Raw genomic sequence first — 21,088 nt, 5'->3', positions numbered from 1 at the left:
AGCATTAAAAGATATTGTAAGAAGAGAAATGATGTGATCATGGTGATCAAGGCGTACCTGGTCTACAGGTGAGAACTGGACGCACCACACCCCTCTGGAGTGTCCTCGGAACACCCCGGCCAAAGACAGATTGAAACCCTTCCACAGCTGAAATCATAAACACATCGCCCATAACTGTCTTGTAGACAGAAGAGGTACGCATCCCCAAGCTACAACTGGACCTTGGAATCAACTATTCAAGTATATATCAAGTATATATTCATTTGTGAGAAATATATTTGAGGGAAGTGTCATTACGTTGATGAAATTCCATCTGCGCCATTTTGCTTATTACATGTATCCTTCATAACTTGAATGATTTCAACAACACTTGAACGTCACATTTCCTCTAATACATTTCTACTTTCTGAATAGTTGCTTTAGTCTTGATGTCCTTTAGTGCTCTACAAGGCAATGAACTTGGCAATTAATAATGTCTTCAATGCAGCCTTGACCCAAACAAACAATGACCTTCATGGAATGAAGCTCATGTTGACCCCTTGGAGATTGTGTAGGACCTGGACTGTGACCTCATGGAATGACCTGACACAAAATGACACTGACCTTGAATGTCTTGTCCAGTGACTTCACTGCAATGACCTTGACACTGAATGACACTCACCTTTGCTGTCTTATCCTGGGAGCCTGTGGCAATGAACTTGTCATTTGGTGCGACAGTTATGCAGTTGATATCCTTCTCATGGCCCCGCTCTGTGGCCTGACATGTGAGTTCCGTCAGCCCATCAGAGCTGAAAGCATCTTCTATTGGCCACAACTTCAGAGTGCTGTCTCGACCACCACTCACTATGAATGATGGGGATTTTCTACAAGGTCAAGCACATAACTGATATATCTGACAGTTTAGAAGCATTGTCACATATAAAAATCTTAAGAAAAGTAGCATGGGACAAAAAGAAAAGTTTGATATAAAATAATCATGGCTTTCCAGTCAACAGTAGTCATGCCCTCAAAATTTGCTTTCAGAATCTCCAGAAATATACTTGGAGGGATCTCCAGCTGATATATGAAATGATAAGGGTCACCACCTGACAGATGAACAGAAAAGGATCTCCAGCTGAGATATGAACAGAGAAGGATCTCCAGCTGAGATATGAACAGAGAAGGATCTCCAGCTGAGATACGACCATAAAAGGATCTCCAGCTGAGATATGAACAGAGAAGGATCTCCAGCTGAAATATGAACAAAGAAGGATCTCCAGCCCAGATAAAAACAGAGAAGGATCTCCAGCTGAACAGAAATATCTTGGATATGAAACGAGGATGTCCAGCCTAGACCAGAACAGAGATGTAATCTCCAGCTTAAGTCTATTTTAAGAATGATCTCCAGTTTATCTACATGAACTCACCTGGAGAAGGCGACTGAACTGACAGCCTGGACGTGGCCATGACAGACAGCAACACAAAACAGACTCCCTGTCTCAGGCAGAAACTTCCACAGTCTCACTGTCGAGTCCTGGAACACACAACACATAGGTACTGCTCACACACATGTATTGCTCACATACAGGCACTGCTCACACACATGCACTGCTCACACACAGGTACTGCTCACACATGAACTGCTCACACATGAACTGCTCACACATGCACTGCTCACACACATGCACTGCTCACACACAGGTACTGCTCACACACAGGCACTACTCACACACATGCACTGCTCACACACAGGTACTGCTCACACACATGCACTGCTCACACACATGAACTTCTCACACACACGCACTGCTCACACACATGCACTGCTGTCACACAGGCACTGCTCACACACAGGCACTGCTCACACATGCACTGCTCACACACATGCACTGCTTACACACAGGCACTGCTCACACACATGCACTGCTCACACACATGAACTTCTCACACACACGCACTGCTCACACACATGCACTGCTGTCACACAGGCACTGCTCACACACAGGCACTGCTCACACATGCACTGCTCACACACATGCACTGCTTACACACAGGCACTGCTCACACACAGGCACTGCTCACACACAGGCACTGCTCACACATGCACTGCTCACACACATGCACTGCACTTATCAACAAGACATAAAACTAGATACTTTGTGATATATCTGCAATTAGTTACCAGTATATCAGATATAATTGAAGGATAGTTTGACCATGGAAACTTATCTGTCCCTTCGTCTACCTTACCTTGGAGCTGGTAGCCACAAGGCCTGTTTTAGCATAGACAGCCACAGCCAGCACAATGTCCGAGTGCCCCTCCACAATCTGACACGCCCATGTGCTCACATTGAACACCTTCAGCTTGGCACTGTTGCTTGCAACAACCAGGTGTGTGTCATCCTCGCCGACAAACTGCACATCCAGCACCTCGTCAGCACTGCCAGACAACTGAAACACAGCAAGGTGACAAGAACTGGGCCCGCTAGGTGTCCTTGGCTAGCTTGCACAAAGTGGTATAAGCGCTAATACTTCTGTAATGCCTACACCTTAACATAGACTTACAATAGCTGTAGCACTAAGGTGTCCTGTCCTGGGGACCCATGATGGTGTGCTCCCTAATGTCCAGTCAAGCCCTGGTGTCCAGTCAAGCCCTGGTGTCCCGTCAAGCCCTAATGTACAGTCAAGCTCTGGTGTCCCGTCAAGCCCTGGTGTCCCGTCAAGCCCTGGTGTCCCGTAAAGCCCTGGTGTCCTGTCAAGCCCTGGTGTCCTGTCAAGCCCTAATGTCCAGTCAAGCCCTGGTGTCCCGTCAAGCCCTGGTGTCCCGTCAAGCTCTGGTGTCCCGTCAAGCCCTGGTGTCCAATCAAGCCCTGGTGTCCAGTCAAGGCCTGGTGTCCCGTCCAGCCCTGGTGTCCAGTCAAGCCCTGGTGTCCCGTCAAGCCCTGGTGTCCAGTCAAGCCCTGGTGTCCAGTCAAGCCCTGGTGTCCCGTCAAGCTCTGGTGTCCCGTCAAGCTCTGGTGTCCCGTCAAGCCCTGGTGTCCCCTCAAGCCCTGGTGTCCCGTCAAGGCCTGGTGTCCCGTCAAGCCCTGGTGTCCCGTCCCAGTTTCCTGACCTGTTGTTCTCCATGTGATCTCATTAACTGTACTCGCTCAGTCAACTTCACTTATTTCTCCGACAAAAATGTTTAATTCCATCTATAAAATCTTGTTTATGTAAATTTGTATGTATCTAGCTGGTTAGTGTGTGTCTGTCTGAGTGTGTGTGCGTGCGTGCGTGTCTGTGTGTGTGTGTAAGTGTGTGTGTGTGAGTGTGTGTGTGTGTGTTTAGCTGTTTATTGTCAACTTGTTTACTTACTTGTTTGGAGACAGAAAGGTTTTGCTCATCATAAAAGATGATGTTCTGGTCGTATGTGACGATGACCACGGAGTCGATGGCTGGGACGTGTATGGCCTGCGTGACCACCTGGTCATCGTCTGCTTCATCTGCAGCGGTGGCAGTGATGGCTTCTTTCTTGTGCACACACCGTCCTGTCAGGGTGTTGATGACACGTATATTGCCTGCAGGACATCAAAGAATATACATCAGTTATTACACACGGAATATAATCAGTTATTTCACAGAGAATATACATCAGTTATTACACAGACTACATTAATACACACACGCTTATATTAGTTATTACACACACACTAGTAACATCAGTTAATACACACAGACTAATATCAGTTATTACACACAAACTATACATCAGTTATTTCACACAGACTACATATCAGTTATTACACAGACTACATATCAGTTATTACACACAGACTACATATCAGTTATTACACACAGACTAAACATCAGTTATTACACACAGACTACATATCAGTTATTACACACAGACTAAACATCAGTTATTACACAGTCTACATATCAGTTATTACACACAGACTATACATCAGTTATTACACACAGACTACACATCAGTTATTACACACAAACTACATATCAGTTGTTACACACAGACTATACATCAGTTATTACACACTGACTACACATCAGTTATTACACACAGACTATATATCAGTTATTACACACAAACTACACATCAGTTATTACACACTGACTACACATCAGTTATTACACACAAACTACACATCAGTTATTACACACAGACTACACATCAGTTATTACACACAGACTATACATCAGTTATTACACACAAACTACACATTAGTTATTACACACAAACTACACATCAGTTATTACACACAAACTACACATCAGTTATTACACACAGACTACACATCAGTTATTACACACAGACTATACATCAGTTATTACACACTGACTACACATCAGTTATTACACACAGACTATATATCAGTTATTACACACAAACTACACATCAGTTATTACACACTGACTACACATCAGTTATTACACACAAACTACACATCAGTTATTACACACAGACTACACATCAGTTATTACACACTGACTACACATCAGTTATTACACACAAACTACACATCAGTTATTACACACAGACTACACATCAGTTATTACACACAGACTATACATCAGTTATTACACACTGACTATACATCAGTTATTACACACTGACTACACATCAGTTATTACACACAGACTACACATCAGTTATTACACACAGACTACACATCAGTTATTACACACAGACGATACATCAGTTATTTGATTGACCACTGGAACAAATTCTAGTGAGCAAACAAGGTTTGTTTCCTGCATATTCAACACAATCAATAACATCGAAGCAACATACATGAAACTGTCTGTCACACCTGATCCAAGTAGTTTATTAAGGAAGTGAAAGTGTCACAGGTTCCTGCTTGGTTAGTTCTTGATCAGTATACTACCCCACTTTTGATAGGGACATTTTTAATGTTTCAATGATACATAAAACTGATTCTCCTCCAAAGTGTCATCTTCCCGAGGCAAGGGAGTTAACCGACTATAAAAGACCAGTTTCCACCCTTGCCGAACTAGGCTGGTATTATGGAGTTACAGTTTGGCTGGACTAACGAGTCTATGCATAGTCCAATCAAAATCGCGCACTGAAATCGAAATCCGGTTCGTAAACTGTCATGCAGATTTCGGTCGACTGCAGGATTTGCAAAGCATGTGCACCGCTAACTCGTTGTCAACAGATATTTTCAAAATCTTTTCATGCTTTTAATCAAGGTGCTCACGTGATTTTATGCACTTCGCGATGTAAGACTCGTTTTATCACAATATAGATCTTGATTATCAATCAGATCGTCTTGACTGGGCGCCACCGTTTTGTTTGAAGCAAATGCAAGTGATACGAGAGGTTGAATCTGATTGGTCAATAGGAGGGAAATGGAAGGGACATAACTCATAAAACCCACTGGTGGCGCTACGATCGAGCCCAGGAATTCCAGCCAAGTTCGGCAAGGGTGGAAACTGGACTTTTAAAGTCAGTTAACTCTCTTGCCTCGGGAAGATGCTAAAGTGTATACAGTCAAGTCCCGTTAATCCGACATTGTTGGTTGCATATGATTATGTCGGATTAACGAGTATGTCGGATAAACGAAATTAGGTAGTATAAACGTTCGTGATCGAAAATTGGACAACTACACAATAGATAACAATACAAACACGTAGGAAAAGGAAAAATGAAATATTCATATTGTTGTGTTACATTGTCAGCGGAATATGTTTTCTAATCATGCAACCACTAAAGTTTAACACAAAACTACTGTTACGGACGGGATGACTGATTCAAAATTGACAGATTTTTAAAGCATAGTCTGGAATGGAAGTCGCTAATTTGAAACTGGTGCCGCAATGCTTAAGAAAGCTGCTTTCCTAGTGGCTAATGTCAACTTCCTGTTAGTAATTTAATTGGTGGGTCAAAGTTTGCGAAAGGTCGTTTTGACGTGACCTGTAATGGGATGTCCTCAGTGGTAGCGAGAACTTGTATCCGATTTTAATGTGATTGAAGTAATCTAGGCATGTGATTAATCTTGTTTTGTATATTTAAAGCAGTAATTGTTTATTGTTATGCAAGTTCATCTCTGCAGCCGTGGAAATATGCAGCTACTCGCCGACTCGTCTCGCATCAAAACACGGGGCTATGTACTTGCGGGCAGGTGACCATGGAGTACGCTGATCACTGTGTCGGATTAACAAGACTGATTAATGAGTGATTTCAGCAATTCATTGCAAATTAGGTGTGTCAGAGTCGGAGTGCGAGACTGTCGGATTAACGGGTCTAAATAGCACTGATTAAAACGGTTCCCATCATTTGTGTCGGATAAAGCCGATTGTCGGATTAATGAGACTTGACTGTATTTTAACAGAATTATCCCTATCAATAGTTGAGCAGTATAAGTTATTCCCAAGTGAAGTCAGTTATCAGGAAACAATATCTTCTTTAATATGTCCGTGTAGGTATTAGGTCAACAATGCCCCTCTTTGAGTTCAAAACAGAGAATATATACTACGTAATCAATGTCATTTGTATTTTAGAAAGCTGTGTCATGTCATAATGTATAATCATGTTACCCAAGTAACAGAGTGATGAGAACGCAGGACAGACACAGGTAAGATGTCTGAAACATCTGGACCAACAAGTGAGTAATAAATATGTCACATGACTTCATGAATACATCTCACCTTTACTGCTGGCTACAAGGACATGCGGACAGTCTGGAGATGGAAGGTCAAGGTCACTATAGTCCCGGTCATCCCGCAGCAGCATCACAGACTCCACACTCTGCACAGGTCAAGCCACAGGTCAAGGTTCATGTCAGCGCACAGGGCACATATCAAGGCACATATCAAGGCCCATGTCAAGGCTCATGTCAAGGCACAAAACAAGACACATATCAAATGACAGATCAGGGCACAGATCAAGGCACAAGTCAGGGCACAGATCAAAGCACATGTCAGGGCACAGATCAAGGCACATGTCAGGGCACAGATCAAAGCACAAGTCAGGCCACAGATCAAAGCACATGTCAGGGCACAGATCAAAGCACAAGTCAGGCCACAGATCAAAGCACATGTCAGGGCACAGATCAAGGCATGTGTCAGGGCACAGATCAAAGCACAAGTCAGGGCACAGATCAAAGCACAAGTCAGGGCACAGGTCAAGGCACAAGTCAGGGCACAGATCAAGGCACATGTCAGGGCACAGATCAAAGCACATGTCAGGGCACAGATCAAAGCACAAGTCAGGACACAGATCAAAGCACATGTCAGGGCACAGATAAAAGCACAAGTCAGGGCACTGATCAAAGCACAAGTCAGGGCACAGATCAAAGCACATGTCAGGGCACAGATCAAGGCATGTGTCAGGGCACAGATCAAAGCACAAGTTAGGGCACAGATCAAAGCACAAGTCAGGGCACAGATCAAAGCACATGTCAGGGCACAGATCAAGGCACAAGTCAGGGCACAGATCAAAGCACAAATCAAAGCACATGTCAGGGCACAGATAATAGCACATGTCAGGGCACAGATCAAAGCACATGTCAGGGCACAGATCAAAGCACATGTCAGGGCACAGATCAAAGCACATGTCAGGGCACATATCAAAGCACATGTCAGGGCACAGATCAAGGCACAAGTCAGGGCACAGATCAAAGCACATGTCAGGGCACAGATCAAAGCACATGTCAGGGCACATATCAAAGCACATGTCAGGGCACAGATCAAGGCACAAGTCAGGGCACAGATCAAAGCACATGTCGGCACATATCAAAGCACATGTCAGGGCACAGATCAAGGCACAAGTCAGGGCACAGATCAAAGCACAAGTCAGGGCACAGATCAAAGCACAAGTCAGGGCACAGATCAAAGCACAGATCAAAGCACAAGTCAGGGCACAGATCAAAGCACAAGTCAGGGCACAGATCAAGGCACAAGTCAGGCCACAGATCAAAGCACATGTCAGGGCACAGATCAAAGCACATGTCAGGGCACAGATCAAAGCACATGTCAGGGCACAGATCAAAGCACATGTCAGGGCACAGATCAAAGCACAAGTCAGGGCACAGATCAAGGCACAAGTCAGGGCACAGATCAAAGCACATGTCAGGGCACAGATCAAAGCACATGTCAGGGCACAGATCAAGGCACAAGTCAGGGCACAGATCAAAGCACATGTCAAGGCACAGATCAAAGCACATGTCAGGGCACAGATCAAAGCACATGTCAGGGCACAGATCAAAGCACATGTCAGGGCACAGATCAAAGCACATGTCAGGGCACAGATCAAAGCACATGTCAGGGCACAGATCAAGGCACATGTCAGGGCACAGATCAAAGCACATGTCAGGGCACAGATCAAAGCACAAGTCAGGGCACAGATCAAGGTCAAACTTCCTAAAAAAAAGAACAGTATGAGAGAGAAATAATAAGGATGTAGCAAGTCCTCTCTCACAAAAAAACAACATATATGACCAAGACTGACATCACATGTTGGCTGTTATACCAGTCGTCATTCTGTATAGTCACAGGGTTCATACACTGACAGATTCAGTGTCATTCCAACTTTAAAATAGAACGTATTTTAAGTATGAATTAACATGATAGGTATTCTAGAGTTAGACAACCTCAAATTTCAAAACACAGCAGGTTTATCTCCTAATTAGCCTGACAAGTTTCCATGACATATCCATGTTTTTTGGGAGTATTATGCCAGCTCTCCATGATATTATTTCAATACAAATCACGCTGCAAAAGAAGCCCCAAGATCTTGTTCCTGCTGTTCTACAACCTGCATGAATAGTTGTAAGCTGTGATTGGAGGTGTTAAAATGGAAGTCAGTCTATTGTTGAGTTTGATTTATTTTCCTGTCACTGATATATCACCCAACAGAATTTCTGGTACGATATTTTTATTTCTTTTCCAAGATTTTACAACACTTTTCTATTTTTCAAACTTATTCCACACCTGAGGAAACTCACACTACCCGGATCCCATGACCTGAATCCAGCCTGTACAAACAGACAAGAGATCCCAGACGTGTGTGCACAGGTCAGGACATTAAGGTTGTAAGAGTTGCCTCCCTTACACTGAAACACTTTTACCATTGCAAACCATGACAAAAGGAACATTCATTTTCTTTGTTTCCTCTTTGCAATCGCACCATGTCTTGTTTAAACAAAATACTCAGCATTAAGGGGATAAAACAAGGACACGTCGGCTTGGCGGCAGTATACTGTATGTGAGTGGGGTAACCATGTTAAACTACAGCATGGTATCTCAGTGGGTTAGCACTTTAAAACCGGCATCAGTCCAGACTAGAACAAGCGCCAACACCCAAATCCTCCAACACACTCACGTCACTATATACGTGCAAAAATCTTGAATGCGACCTTAAACCCCACTTCTCCTCACCTCACTCCACATTCGAATACTATTGGAGCAAACATCAAGGAATGCCACAGTCACAAATCCCCTTAAAATTCCCTTTTATACATACCTCAAACACTGGCAACGTCCTCCTGACTGCCAACTTCTCCATGTCCCACACAACCAAGACGCTGTCACGACCACCACTGCAACACACATGACGTTGGATGATATTATACATAACAGTTACTTCAGTCATGAACACGGCTTTCTGCTGTACCCAGACAAGCTGATGTACCCTTGACAATGCAGGGTACAAAAGGTCTTCAGCAACCCAGATTTAGCTGGCTAACACTGGTTAAGAGGCGACTTACAGGATTGGGTAGTCAGGCTTGCTGACTTGGTTGAAGCATGTCATCATATCCCAATTGCATGGATAGATGCCCATGATGTCAATCACTGGACTGTCTGGTGCAGACTTGACTATTTACAGACAGCCGTCATATAGCTGGAATATTGCTGAGTGCGGCGTTCAACAACAAACAAACAAAGATAAGCTAATGCTGGCCGAGTAGGTCCTACCTGTACATGGCTGTGCCATCAGGGGAGAAGACGAGGCTGGTGATAAGGCTGTAGTGGCTGTCCATGATGGCAACACAAGAACTGGTCACCAGGTCCCACACACGGACCTTGTAGTCGTCAGCTGCCGAAACCAGCTGGACTTGAGATGACTCTGGCCGGAATGCCATCACACTGTAACACAGAGAACAATGTATCTACATCACACTGTAACACAGGGAACAATGTATCTACATCACACTGCAACACAGGGAACAATGTATCTACATCACACTGCAACACAGAGAACAATGTGTCTACATAACACTGTAACACAGAGAACAATGTATCTACATCACACTGCAACACAGGGAACAATGTATCTACATCACACTGCAACACAGGGAACAATGTATCTACATCACACTGCAACACAGGGAACAATGTATCTACATCACACTGCAACACAGGGAACAATGTATCTACATCACACTTCAACACAGAGAACAATGTATCTACATCACACTTCAACACAGGGAACAATGTACTTGAACTAGTCCAGACTTAGCTGGTTTTATAGTGCTTGCCCATTTAGATATTAAATCAGTGAAAGGATCCATTGGGTAGACAGGCTCAGTGTCTTGGTCCAGTGCATGCCATCATACCCCAATGACGTGGATCCTTGCTTATAATATCAATCACTGGTTTGTCTGGTCTCGACTATACTGCAGTTTAACAGGGATACCCCACTCAGTATACTAACTCCTAGCTGATCAATCCCCTGGAGGCAGGCAAACAACAAGTACCATCTTTTGACATGTTTTGGTTTGACGCAGCCAGGGGATTGAACCACCAAAATTCCTGTCTCCAGTTTGGAGCTCTATCCACTACACCACAGAACCATAAACCACCAACGCAAGTGATTATGCTGAAACTTCTACAGCCTGGATCTAGCTGAATATCAGTCATAGCACACTATCCTATCCAATTCACCATACAGTGGTTGACTTAATTGTTTATGTGAGTAATATATTTGAACAATAAATAACTGGCTGAGGAACCGTGGAGTTTGTGATATGACTGATGTTTGTGAAACTACTGCTGTCTTGAATACATGACACATTTTATGGACAGCAACTTCTCTTATTCTTGTCACGACGTTTCAGAGCTACTTCTAGCTCCTTCATCAGGTGAACTTCTTTTATTATTTGTCACGATGCTTCAGTATAGGATAAAGCATGCCTCCAAGGTCTAGTTAAAAATGTAAAACTGTGAGAGAGGGAAAGCCTGAGGAGGTGTGTTTTATCCAACTTATGAACCGAATAAATGCAAGAAAAAACAGAAAAAATAAGAAAACATTGACATACCTTATAGTGAAACAATACAGTGTATCGCAGTATAAAAGGAATACCATGTGCTGCATGGACTAGCTGGAGTCATGACATGATAAACGTAACAACTTCTCATCACATGCAGCTCAGTGGAAAACAGTGGGTTAAAACTTTTTACAGGATAAAAGGTTACAGGTTCATGGAATTTTCACGTTAAAAACAATTGGGACTTATAACCAATCATCAAATACAATTGTGTTCTCATCAAGAGCCAAGTGAACGAAACGTTAATTGTAAAACAAAGGTATTACAATTGAAATTTATTCAGGTCCAGGGCATTCCACCAGAACGCCTCAGGCATTACACAGGAACGCCCCAGGCATAGTTGATATTGCCTGCCTTGGAAGTTTATGAACATTTAGAAGAACCTTGTGTTACTGTTGTATGACATCATCAGAGGCATATCAGAGCTACTCCTTCCTCTTTCATCTGAAGAAGGGGCAAAAAGTAGCTCTGAAACATCGTGACAAAAAATAAATCAAAGCTGCTATCCATAAAAAGTGTCATGTATTCATGTTCTCCCGACTTTACTGCTGCCTTGGTACCTGATCACGCCCTGGTGGCCCTTGAAGTTGTGAGTGCAGTACTGCTCCACGACGTCCCACACCTTGATGGTGGCATCACTGCCCCCTGTAGCCAGCAGAGTGGACGTCCCGTCAAACAGCATGCTAGACACTGGACCAGTGTGGACAGCCTGAAACAACACTCCATCTATCAGTGTGGAGATGCAGAACAATATCCCTCATCCCAATAGAAGATACAGGTCATTATTCCCTCATCTATCAGGGTCAACCGTCAGTAGTCCCTCATCCCATCAGTAGATACAGACAACAGTCCCTCATCCCATCAGTAGATACAGACAATAGTCCCTCATCCCAACAGTAGATACAGACAATAGGCCATCATCCCATCAGTAGATACAGACAATAGTGCCTCATCCCATCAGTAGATACAGACAATAGTTCCTCATCCCATCAGTAGATACAGACAATAGTCCCTCATCCCATCAGTAGATACAGACAACAGTCCCTCATCCCATCAGTAGACACAGCCTGAAGATACAGGACAATATTCACTCATCTATGACAGTGGGGGACATCAGAAACGGGCTTCACACACTGTACTCATGTGAGGAATCGAACCTGAGCCTTTGGTGTGGAGATCAAACACTTTAACCACTAGGCTACCCAACCGCCCCACAGAAATTATGAATTTTGGATAATTTACAAATTCTGATAAAAAAATGTGGTGGCTAAACTACATCCTTGTTGGTCTTTCACTGCTTACCCTCCATGTCCGGACGAGCATCCCTGCCTGCCAGTCCCACTGTCGCAGCAGCAGCGTCCGAGTAGCCAGAACCAGATGCTGAAACAGAGGCCACAACAATGATGGAACAGTCACTGCAGCGAACACAGAGAACCTAGTCTCATCCATACTCTGTTAGTGTGTTTACATGCTGTTTAAAAAACAACAACTGTAATGCCGAATTAGGCAATATTCCAGCCATGTGTCGAAGCAGTCAGTAAATAATCGAGTCCGGGCCAGACAAACCACTGATTGATATTAGGAACAATGATCAACATGTCAGGTTATAATGACATGCAATCAACAAAGTCACTGAATCTTCCCACTCCATTAGGTTGCCTTTAACAACAAGCATGGGTTGCTGGAGACCAATTAAAAGCGGGAGTCCCTTGGGCCTGAGGAGCCCCCTTACTTCACATTCAGCACACACACAGGGCATCATAGCAACAGTGACTTGTGTTCTTAGGATTCAATAGATGAGTCAAGTCTGTGCACTTTTAGTCCCAAAACAATTGCGAGCTAAGGAAGAGAAGTTATGGGTGTCAACTTCTTTATTATGAGACCCACTTCAAACAATCATGTATTTCCAAGACTGTACAAAGTATAGTCCACCGATTCCTACCTGTAACCATTCCGCCTTGAAACAATCATCACCATGGGAACCAGGAACAGACACCATTGGTTATATCAAACTAGTCTACAGTTTCAGACAAGTGGTTTATAAAAAATAGCTGGATTTCCTCTTGTCTAACTCGTCAGGATAATGGACAAGCGTTTGTCCCCATTGACCCCCTCAAGTGTCGCAATATGTTAGCTCAATAAGTGAAGCATGTCAAATCTCACCTTATCATCAGGTGATACACAGAAGCTGGAGACCTCCTCGTCCTCATCCTGGTGAAAAGATTCATCTCATAAGCAGTGTTCGAAATAATTTTAAAACCAAAAAAGACAGTCGGGCAGGTGACCCAAATGTATAGACTACCCATCTTCAAAGTTACCTGCCCGCATTCAGACATCACAAAAATTCAAATATCACAAAAACTAAGATATAAATCCCTTCCAGCTATATGATGGCTGTCTGTAAATAATCGAGTCTGGACCAGACCATCAATCCGCGCAATTGGGATACAGTGACATGCATCAACCAAGTCAGCAAGCCTAAAACCACCCGATCCTGTTAGTTGCCTCTTACGACAAGCATAGTCACCTCTTATGGCAAGTAGGGGTTGCTGACGACCTATTCTACCCCGGATCTGGGAGGAAAGCCAAATTGCACAGCTTGGAGATGTTTTACACCTGGGTGAACAAGGGTGAATCCCATGGAAACTTGTATCATGTATGGTGTTGACAGGCTAAGGCTCATAGTTGGGGATTGTACCAGCAGATCCTGGAACTCACATGGGACTTAACACATCCTGAAACAAATACGGAATAATATGGAAAAAGCTGTGCCCCACTTCCATGTAACTCACCTGTCCAATTGTTTTGACAACTTTGCCGGTCTCTGTTTCCAGTATTGTTACCTTGGAGCTACAAGGACAGAACAGGTGCTTGCCGTCATTGCTCACCTGTCAACACAAACACTCCCTATAAATAAAACACACAACAAAGGAAACATGGACGGAAACACCACCTGGAGATCAGTGTATAATGGTGGATTTGGTTAAAAATACTGAAAAGTCTTAAATATATTTCATCACAATGACCTCAATAAAGAAATAAGTGAGTTGGGTTTAATGCCACTCTTAACAGTATTCCAGTTATATCACGGTGTGTCAGCTTAATTTTGGAGGAATGCCCGAAATGATGCAGGTCTCAGACGTTTACTACTTCAGTGAAACCAACGAGCATGGTATGGTGCTGACAAACCTAGAATCAAAATCGGGACAACCAGGATTCGAACCCACAATCATTGGTTTCTGGCATGCCAAGGGGACACAACTCTACACAGCAAATCGCGGCGTCTTAGACAACTGGGCCACTTGTGCCCCTACTACTTAAATAGATAAGAGAAGCATTTGACATGACACTTGTCAGATGATACACCTATGACAGTACATCATCACTACCGTTTATGGATGTACAGTAAGTAGAACTATGTTTGTTTGTTTGTTGTTTAACACCACACTCAGCAAAATTTCAGCTATATGAGGGTGGTCTGAAAATAATCGAGTCTGGACCAGACATTCCAGTGATTGACATCATGAGCATCAATCCACATAATTGGGATACAATGACATGCATCAACCAAGTCAGCAAGTCTGACCACCCGATCCCGTTAGTCGCGGCTTATGGCAAGCATGGGTTGCTGACGACCTATTATACCCCGGATCTTCACAGGTCTTGATACAATCTTACTCAGATTGATTGATTGATAGCATGTATAAACAAATCACACCAATGGCAAGATTAGGGTATGTTGACACCTGTCTCACTATATAGGTGTTTGGTTTTAATCATATTCAGGGCCCTATCTGTCCATATGAGAAAGAGGGCATGGCCAAAAGAGTTGATATGGAACTACAGCTAGCCATGTATATATATCATGGTTTTAACCTGTTGTGGTAGAATTAGCATAGCTTACTTTTACAAAAACTATGAAAAATATTTGGGTTACAACACGGCAGCTAGTGTTATAGTTCAAGCTGACACTTTCCAATCTTATGTCCTGTACTACATGTTGTTTTACTTAACATTGAGGTGTTTCGTGTATGGTTTTGTTAATAGTACAAAGTGAAACATCATACATATCTACGTCTAACTTCAACTCACCTGTATCCGACCGCCAGTGTAGAATGCTTCGTATTTACTCACAATAGACAAACTGTAGAAACAAAAACACCAGATGATTCATCAGTAACAAAATTACTTATTAGATTGTTGTGTTTCTAAATATGCCACGGGTCTTTCATAGGTTATTTTGACCATAGCAATATGGATTCTGTGTCACCAGCTTGTCACTGACGGAGATATATATACTTGTTAAAATAATAGGACACGTTAGTACTAGATTCACGTGTATTGTGGCAGAAACTGTCTCTGTAGTTGATCGAGGGACGAAAGAATATATCACAACCTGATAACACTGGCATTACAGCTGATGATCGAAAACTGAACATGCAGGGCACAGTAGTCGTAGATTCAATTACCAAGACTATTTTAAAGAACACATCAGTTGAAAAAGTGACAAACTTACTTCGATTTTAACACGTTCATTGCTACAAATGAACTTCACAACATCCACGAATACAGAAACGATAACAAGTCACATCATATTCCGATACACAATTTATAAACACGTGGGATAGACACTTCCGGTTATCTAAACTCCTTACAGGGTTCAGCGCTGTAAGCGGTGTGCGGAGATGTACACGCACATTCGTCACCCAAGCTCCATCTTGTCCCGGCAGTCTTGGCCATATTTTGACTCAACTTGAAAAAAATTGCAGCAGAATTTATTTCACCACAATGTATTTCTACAACGTCCCTAAAACAACATACTAACAGCCCCAAGCAATCCTAGTTTGGGAAACATGTCTAATTTGCGCTGACCACGGTATAAGGATCTATACCGAAACGTCCCCTTTTACAGCAGAGACCATATAATAGACCAGTAAATAAAGAAGTTGTTATCCATAAATTGTGTCTACTTTGTCATCCGTGAACTCCTAAGGACCTTAACAAAACCTGTCAAACAACATCAGTCACTGAAGCGTACGTAAACTGTCTTGCAGGAAGTGTCTGAAAGGGTGGAAAATGTCGCTCTCTTATTATTGTGATGAAATGTCTTCTTGAAATGCTGGAATTCTTGGTCTTTAAAACTGTGTTTAAAAATTTCTCTCAATAAACTATATCCATATGTAGGTGGAAATGTGACGGTGCCAAATCTGGCAAATAAGGAAGATATTCTATTAGTTCAAAGTTACATCCATGAATTTCATCCATGGCGACAACAGACGACTAGTTCACAACTGCATTGTCCTGACGGAACAGCGCACTTTATGGAGTTGTCCACAACGTTTAGCCTTGATATTCTCACGCAGTTGCCCAAGAGGATTAGTATCATATTGGCCATTAATAATCTGACCTTTCAGGAGATAGTCCCACAGGTTTTCGAGAAAACCGAGGTCACCACCTTGCCAGCAGATGTAAGACTTTACCTTCCTCGGAGGAGGAGGCGTTAGATGTTTCCACAACTTTGACTGTTGTTCAGACTCTGCCGATAATGGCTCATCCATGGTTAAATTGCTCAACATTATCAGCTGGTTCTGCTACAGAACGACGTAACTTATCACGAAAAAACGTGAAGGTCTTGGGTAGAATAGGTTTTCAGCAACCCATACTTGCCATAAGAGGCGACTATGCTTAAGAGGTGATTAACGTGATCGAGTCTGGACCAGACAATCCAGTGATTGGCATTATGAGCATCGATCCACGCAGTTGGGATACGATGACATGCATCAACCAAGTCAGCAATCCTGACCACCCGATCCCGTTAGTCGCATCTCACAAGCAGAGTAGCCTCTTACCACAAGCATGGGTTGCTGAAGACCTATTCTCAACCTGGATCTTCGCGGATCAGAATTGTGGTCTTGTCAACAGATTTCAAGAGTCCTTTTTGTGGTTCCCACAATCATCGCCTGAGTTGTTTCATCAGACAGGAATATTGTTCCATAGCTTCATATAGGCGGTTAATATGCGCCTAAAACACATAAAGTTACATGGTTGTGCTGAGGAGGTCCTGTTTACGTAATATGCAGGTTGTTTGACGTATGATGTAAATGTGTCTACTTCCCACTAGGCACATTACGAAATGCACATGTATCCTGTACTTGTTCTCTGTCCCCGTTGGTTCAATATTTGTGGCGGGAAGAACATGACTAGAAGCTTGGCGGGCAATTGGGGTCATTCGAGTGGACAATCCACCCCAAGTGTCGGTGGCGTACTATACCTCGATGACGATGAGGCTGCAGACAGCTCGAGATTTGTTCATATCAAATCTAAAACATCTACTGCCCGACTTCTGTCCTTCTGGTACTCTTTTTGTTGATGATGTATAATACGAATGCATGTGTCGTCGCCACGTTGGATTCAAATGCGAGGTCAAAACTACTTTAGTAGAGCCCTTGGACTTTTGTATACTAGTATATATAGGGTGATTTTACGACGCAGAGTAAACTGGGAGGGCTGTGTGAAACGTTCTTAAAAGTTATGATGAAGTTTACCACGCGGCTTAGAGGCTTTCGTGAGTGACACCTTCTGGTACACACACATTTCGAATTGTTTTTGGTGATCGGATTTACTAAGTGTAAAGGTACATCAACATTATGACTAACTCAATAAAAAACACAAGCAGCATATCCACCAGACGTAATACCTTCATGCCTCTAACACTGGATATATTAACTTGTGATTCCAAACTGAACCACCCTTCTGGGTGTATCCGCCATTGAGCACATTGAGCTGAAGAATACCGCCCATGTGAGGACAACACGTGATATACCTCCATGTTGCAGCATAGCGTCATGGTATTCTCATGATATGGTGTAGTCAAGTCAAAAAGGGTTAAACCTGGAATATAATGCACATTGTCTACTGTATGCAACGCTACGCTCACAGTACCTCATAAATAGCATGTATAAATATAGACAACAAAAACACACGGGAAGTGATTTATTTGTATGAATACACAATGCCATTTAGAAAGTGATGAAATGTAACAAATGTTTTATTTGGGAAAACACATTCTTAGTAAAGTACAGATTCTAGTTCTTTGGGGGGTTGAGTCCCATCAGGGATTCGAACCAACACTCCAAGATCAGGCGAATCACTCTGGGAGTGTGGGTTCGAAACCCGGATGGAACTCAGCCCCCCAAAAGTACTAGAATCTGTACTTTAGTAAGAAACTGTTATCCTAAATATAACATATGGGACTTATTTGTAGCTATTTTGTATCAGGCTGCATCGATTATTTACAGGTTGTCGTCCCAGAACTCATTGCTGACTGTGTCATTACACAAACCAACCCGCGACTACCCAGTGTAGACCAGCCTGGTACAGTTAGCTGGATAAACGCCCTTGCCTGGTGTACGCTGTCGTCTGCAGATCAGGTCATTGGAGCTTGCACGGCCGTGTAACACTTCCACAAGTCTAGCCACTGAACAAACACGTCTAAACTTCTACATGTCTAGCCAGTAAACAAACAAGTCTATACGTCAGCGGATCTAGCCTCGAAATCCAGAATACCTAAACCCCTCGAGTTTCCGGCCCCCGTCTCCTTGACATTCTCACCCAACCCTTTATCCTTCACTTCTTACCCGGCACGCATCTCAAAACAATTTTTATCAATAACGTTCCGTTCGGAATGCAAGGGATTGCAGTGGCGTCATGTCACTAGACCAACATTTAGTCTCGGAAATGAAAACATTTGAAGATTTTTTGGTTAATTTTTCCTCTTAATCCTTATGATACAAAGGAGCCTAGAGCAGTTCTCGTTTCAAAAGTCTAGACTTGGGCACATACTGCCGACAGTAGGTGACCATCTTGACATACTTTTATTGTTAACCCTGCATGAATGTCATCTATCTTCACATGTAGATGTGCTGGGTGGGAGATAGGTTATCTCCATGTTGTTATATATATGTACACCCGTAGCGTGTTATGCTGCCTCAGCAAATGTGACTATCAACGAAAGTCCTGTCAGAGACGCTAGCATAATCAATTTTGCTATTTAATTACTTGTAGCATTTTCATATATAAGTCAACTATTGCAATACCAAATAACTACCGGTCGACAAACATGGGGTTTGAACTACGAGTGCATATGCATTTCATAGTTATTATATTCTGTGTGCAATTTCACAGTAGAAATGTTTTCCCTGAACAAGCAATATTTCAGAAATATGCAGTATTCCCCAAACAAGTCAGTAAATATTAATTATCAAAAAATAATATTGGTTTGATCATACATATGTTTTATCAACACCGCTCCCATTCTGCATGACACACGTTAAGCTATAACTCAAGGAGATGTTGTTACCTTGGTGACATTTGAACCTATCAGATGATACAGGGCAGGTGTTATGGATGTGACGCTAGTATAGCTTGTTTCACATAAGATGTCACAAAACGATTTTCTTGCTAAGTTTATCGTCATATTATTGGCAATCGTACGTTCTAAGAATAACCACAGTTTCAGTTAGAAAAAAAACTAGATTATCATTTTATATCCCTAGGAAGTCAGGAATGCATTTTTTCTAACATATCCGACAGCACTTCAGTTTCTGTGTTATGCTAAGTCACGGGATTAACATGGGCTCCATACGAAATACGCAATTGGACTTCATATAATATGAACTGTGCATTAGGGCAACCGTAAATCTAAATGTGTAATTAATGCAGCTGTGGTTCAGACAATCTGGTGTGATAGTAGTGTGATCTTGGATTCACGGAATCTAGTGTGACATTTAGCCAAAAGGTCACATCACATCCTGTCGGGGGTCAAAGGCAGGTGTGATAATGAACTGATAATGGACAGGACACTGACTGTGTCTGCATCTCCACATCAGGGTCGGCGCTGGCAGAGTACAGACAGGTGTAACCGTCGTCCACGATGCACCTGATGAACTGCTCCAACCGGGCGGTTGGGGAGGGGCTACTGGAGGGGCAAGACTTGTCCCGCCAGAGGGTGTGTCACCGGGAATGGCCACGCCTCGGTATGCTGGTAGGGACACTGATCCTGGCGACGGTGCTGCTCCTCTGCTTCAGCCCAGCCGTACGGTCCCTCCTTTATTTGGACTACCCCTACCAACCAGACCCCCCTGCGTCAACATACCGTCCCCTGGGATCACAAGAGGACACTGGTCGATATCAGCGTGAAGCCCTTGAATGGGTTGGCAGGGAGTCGGAACAGTGTGATGTAACGCCATCCACCCGCCTAGACTGCCACCCCGAGAGGAACCTGTCACACTCAACCTGCCAGAGTCGGGGGTGTTGTTGGAATCAGGGGGATGGGCTGTCACCGTCATGCTTCTTCCCTGCTAACTACCCCAGATATACAATAGTGCACAAGCAGAACACCGGATCGATGACCACAATGCAGCTCTACCGCAACGCCACGACTCACTACCCAAAGGATGTCCACAAGCTCACTGTGTCTATCGTCCACCTGTCCGCTACAGCTCTTAGGATACGGGTGAGCCAGATTCCCACTTGGATGAAAAGAATTTTAGTTGGTGGTTGTTTTATGCCGCACTCAGCTGTATGATGGCGCCTGTAAATAATCGAAGCTGGACCAGGCAAACCAGTGATGTGTGTCATGAGCAACGTCCAACGCCATATGGGTACGATGACACATAACCACTCACCGAACTTGACCATCTGAGCTGTTAGGCATCGCTTACGACCAATTATAGCCCGGAATCGCCACGAAGGTATTTCGGCGCAGTGGTAATTTTGAACCCTATTGTATACGCCAAAATATACATCCATCATCTGTCATATGT

At 43.3% G+C, this 21,088-nt stretch overlaps 2 protein-coding genes across 2 annotated transcripts in view; one reads left to right on the top strand and one right to left on the bottom strand.

Annotated features, from left to right (window-relative positions):
* LOC139469629 (transducin beta-like protein 3) overlaps nucleotides 1-15,894 on the bottom strand; it is a 28,845-nt gene extending 12,951 nt beyond the window's left edge. Inside the window, exons 1-14 of the mRNA XM_071251853.1 lie at nucleotides 15,781-15,894; nucleotides 15,357-15,408; nucleotides 14,057-14,152; nucleotides 13,428-13,475; nucleotides 12,567-12,644; nucleotides 11,825-11,973; nucleotides 9,913-10,083; nucleotides 9,461-9,536; nucleotides 6,646-6,745; nucleotides 3,334-3,536; nucleotides 2,230-2,430; nucleotides 1,407-1,513; nucleotides 662-863; nucleotides 58-147 (exon numbers count right to left, since the gene is read on the bottom strand). Of these exons, the coding sequence (XP_071107954.1) occupies nucleotides 58-147; nucleotides 662-863; nucleotides 1,407-1,513; nucleotides 2,230-2,430; nucleotides 3,334-3,536; nucleotides 6,646-6,745; nucleotides 9,461-9,536; nucleotides 9,913-10,083; nucleotides 11,825-11,973; nucleotides 12,567-12,644; nucleotides 13,428-13,475; nucleotides 14,057-14,152; nucleotides 15,357-15,408; nucleotides 15,781-15,800 (1,593 nt within the window). The 5' untranslated portion in view covers nucleotides 15,801-15,894. The remainder of the gene's footprint in view (nucleotides 1-57; nucleotides 148-661; nucleotides 864-1,406; nucleotides 1,514-2,229; nucleotides 2,431-3,333; nucleotides 3,537-6,645; nucleotides 6,746-9,460; nucleotides 9,537-9,912; nucleotides 10,084-11,824; nucleotides 11,974-12,566; nucleotides 12,645-13,427; nucleotides 13,476-14,056; nucleotides 14,153-15,356; nucleotides 15,409-15,780) is intronic.
* A 4,302-nt stretch (nucleotides 15,895-20,196) lies between these two features.
* Nucleotides 20,197-21,088, top strand: part of LOC139469628 (lysosomal alpha-glucosidase-like) — a 28,301-nt gene continuing 27,409 nt past the window's right edge. The window contains exon 1 of the mRNA XM_071251852.1: nucleotides 20,197-20,778. Within this exon, the coding sequence (XP_071107953.1) occupies nucleotides 20,197-20,778 (582 nt within the window). The remainder of the gene's footprint in view (nucleotides 20,779-21,088) is intronic.

This window comes from Haliotis cracherodii, unplaced genomic scaffold (genome assembly GCF_022045235.1).
Source record: "Haliotis cracherodii isolate W230 unplaced genomic scaffold, xgHalCrac1.p SCAF_2, whole genome shotgun sequence".
Classification (NCBI taxonomy): domain Eukaryota; kingdom Metazoa; phylum Mollusca; class Gastropoda; order Lepetellida; family Haliotidae; genus Haliotis; species Haliotis cracherodii.
The sequence above is the reverse complement of the archived record's forward strand: the minus strand, read 5'-3'. Positions and strand labels throughout refer to the sequence as shown.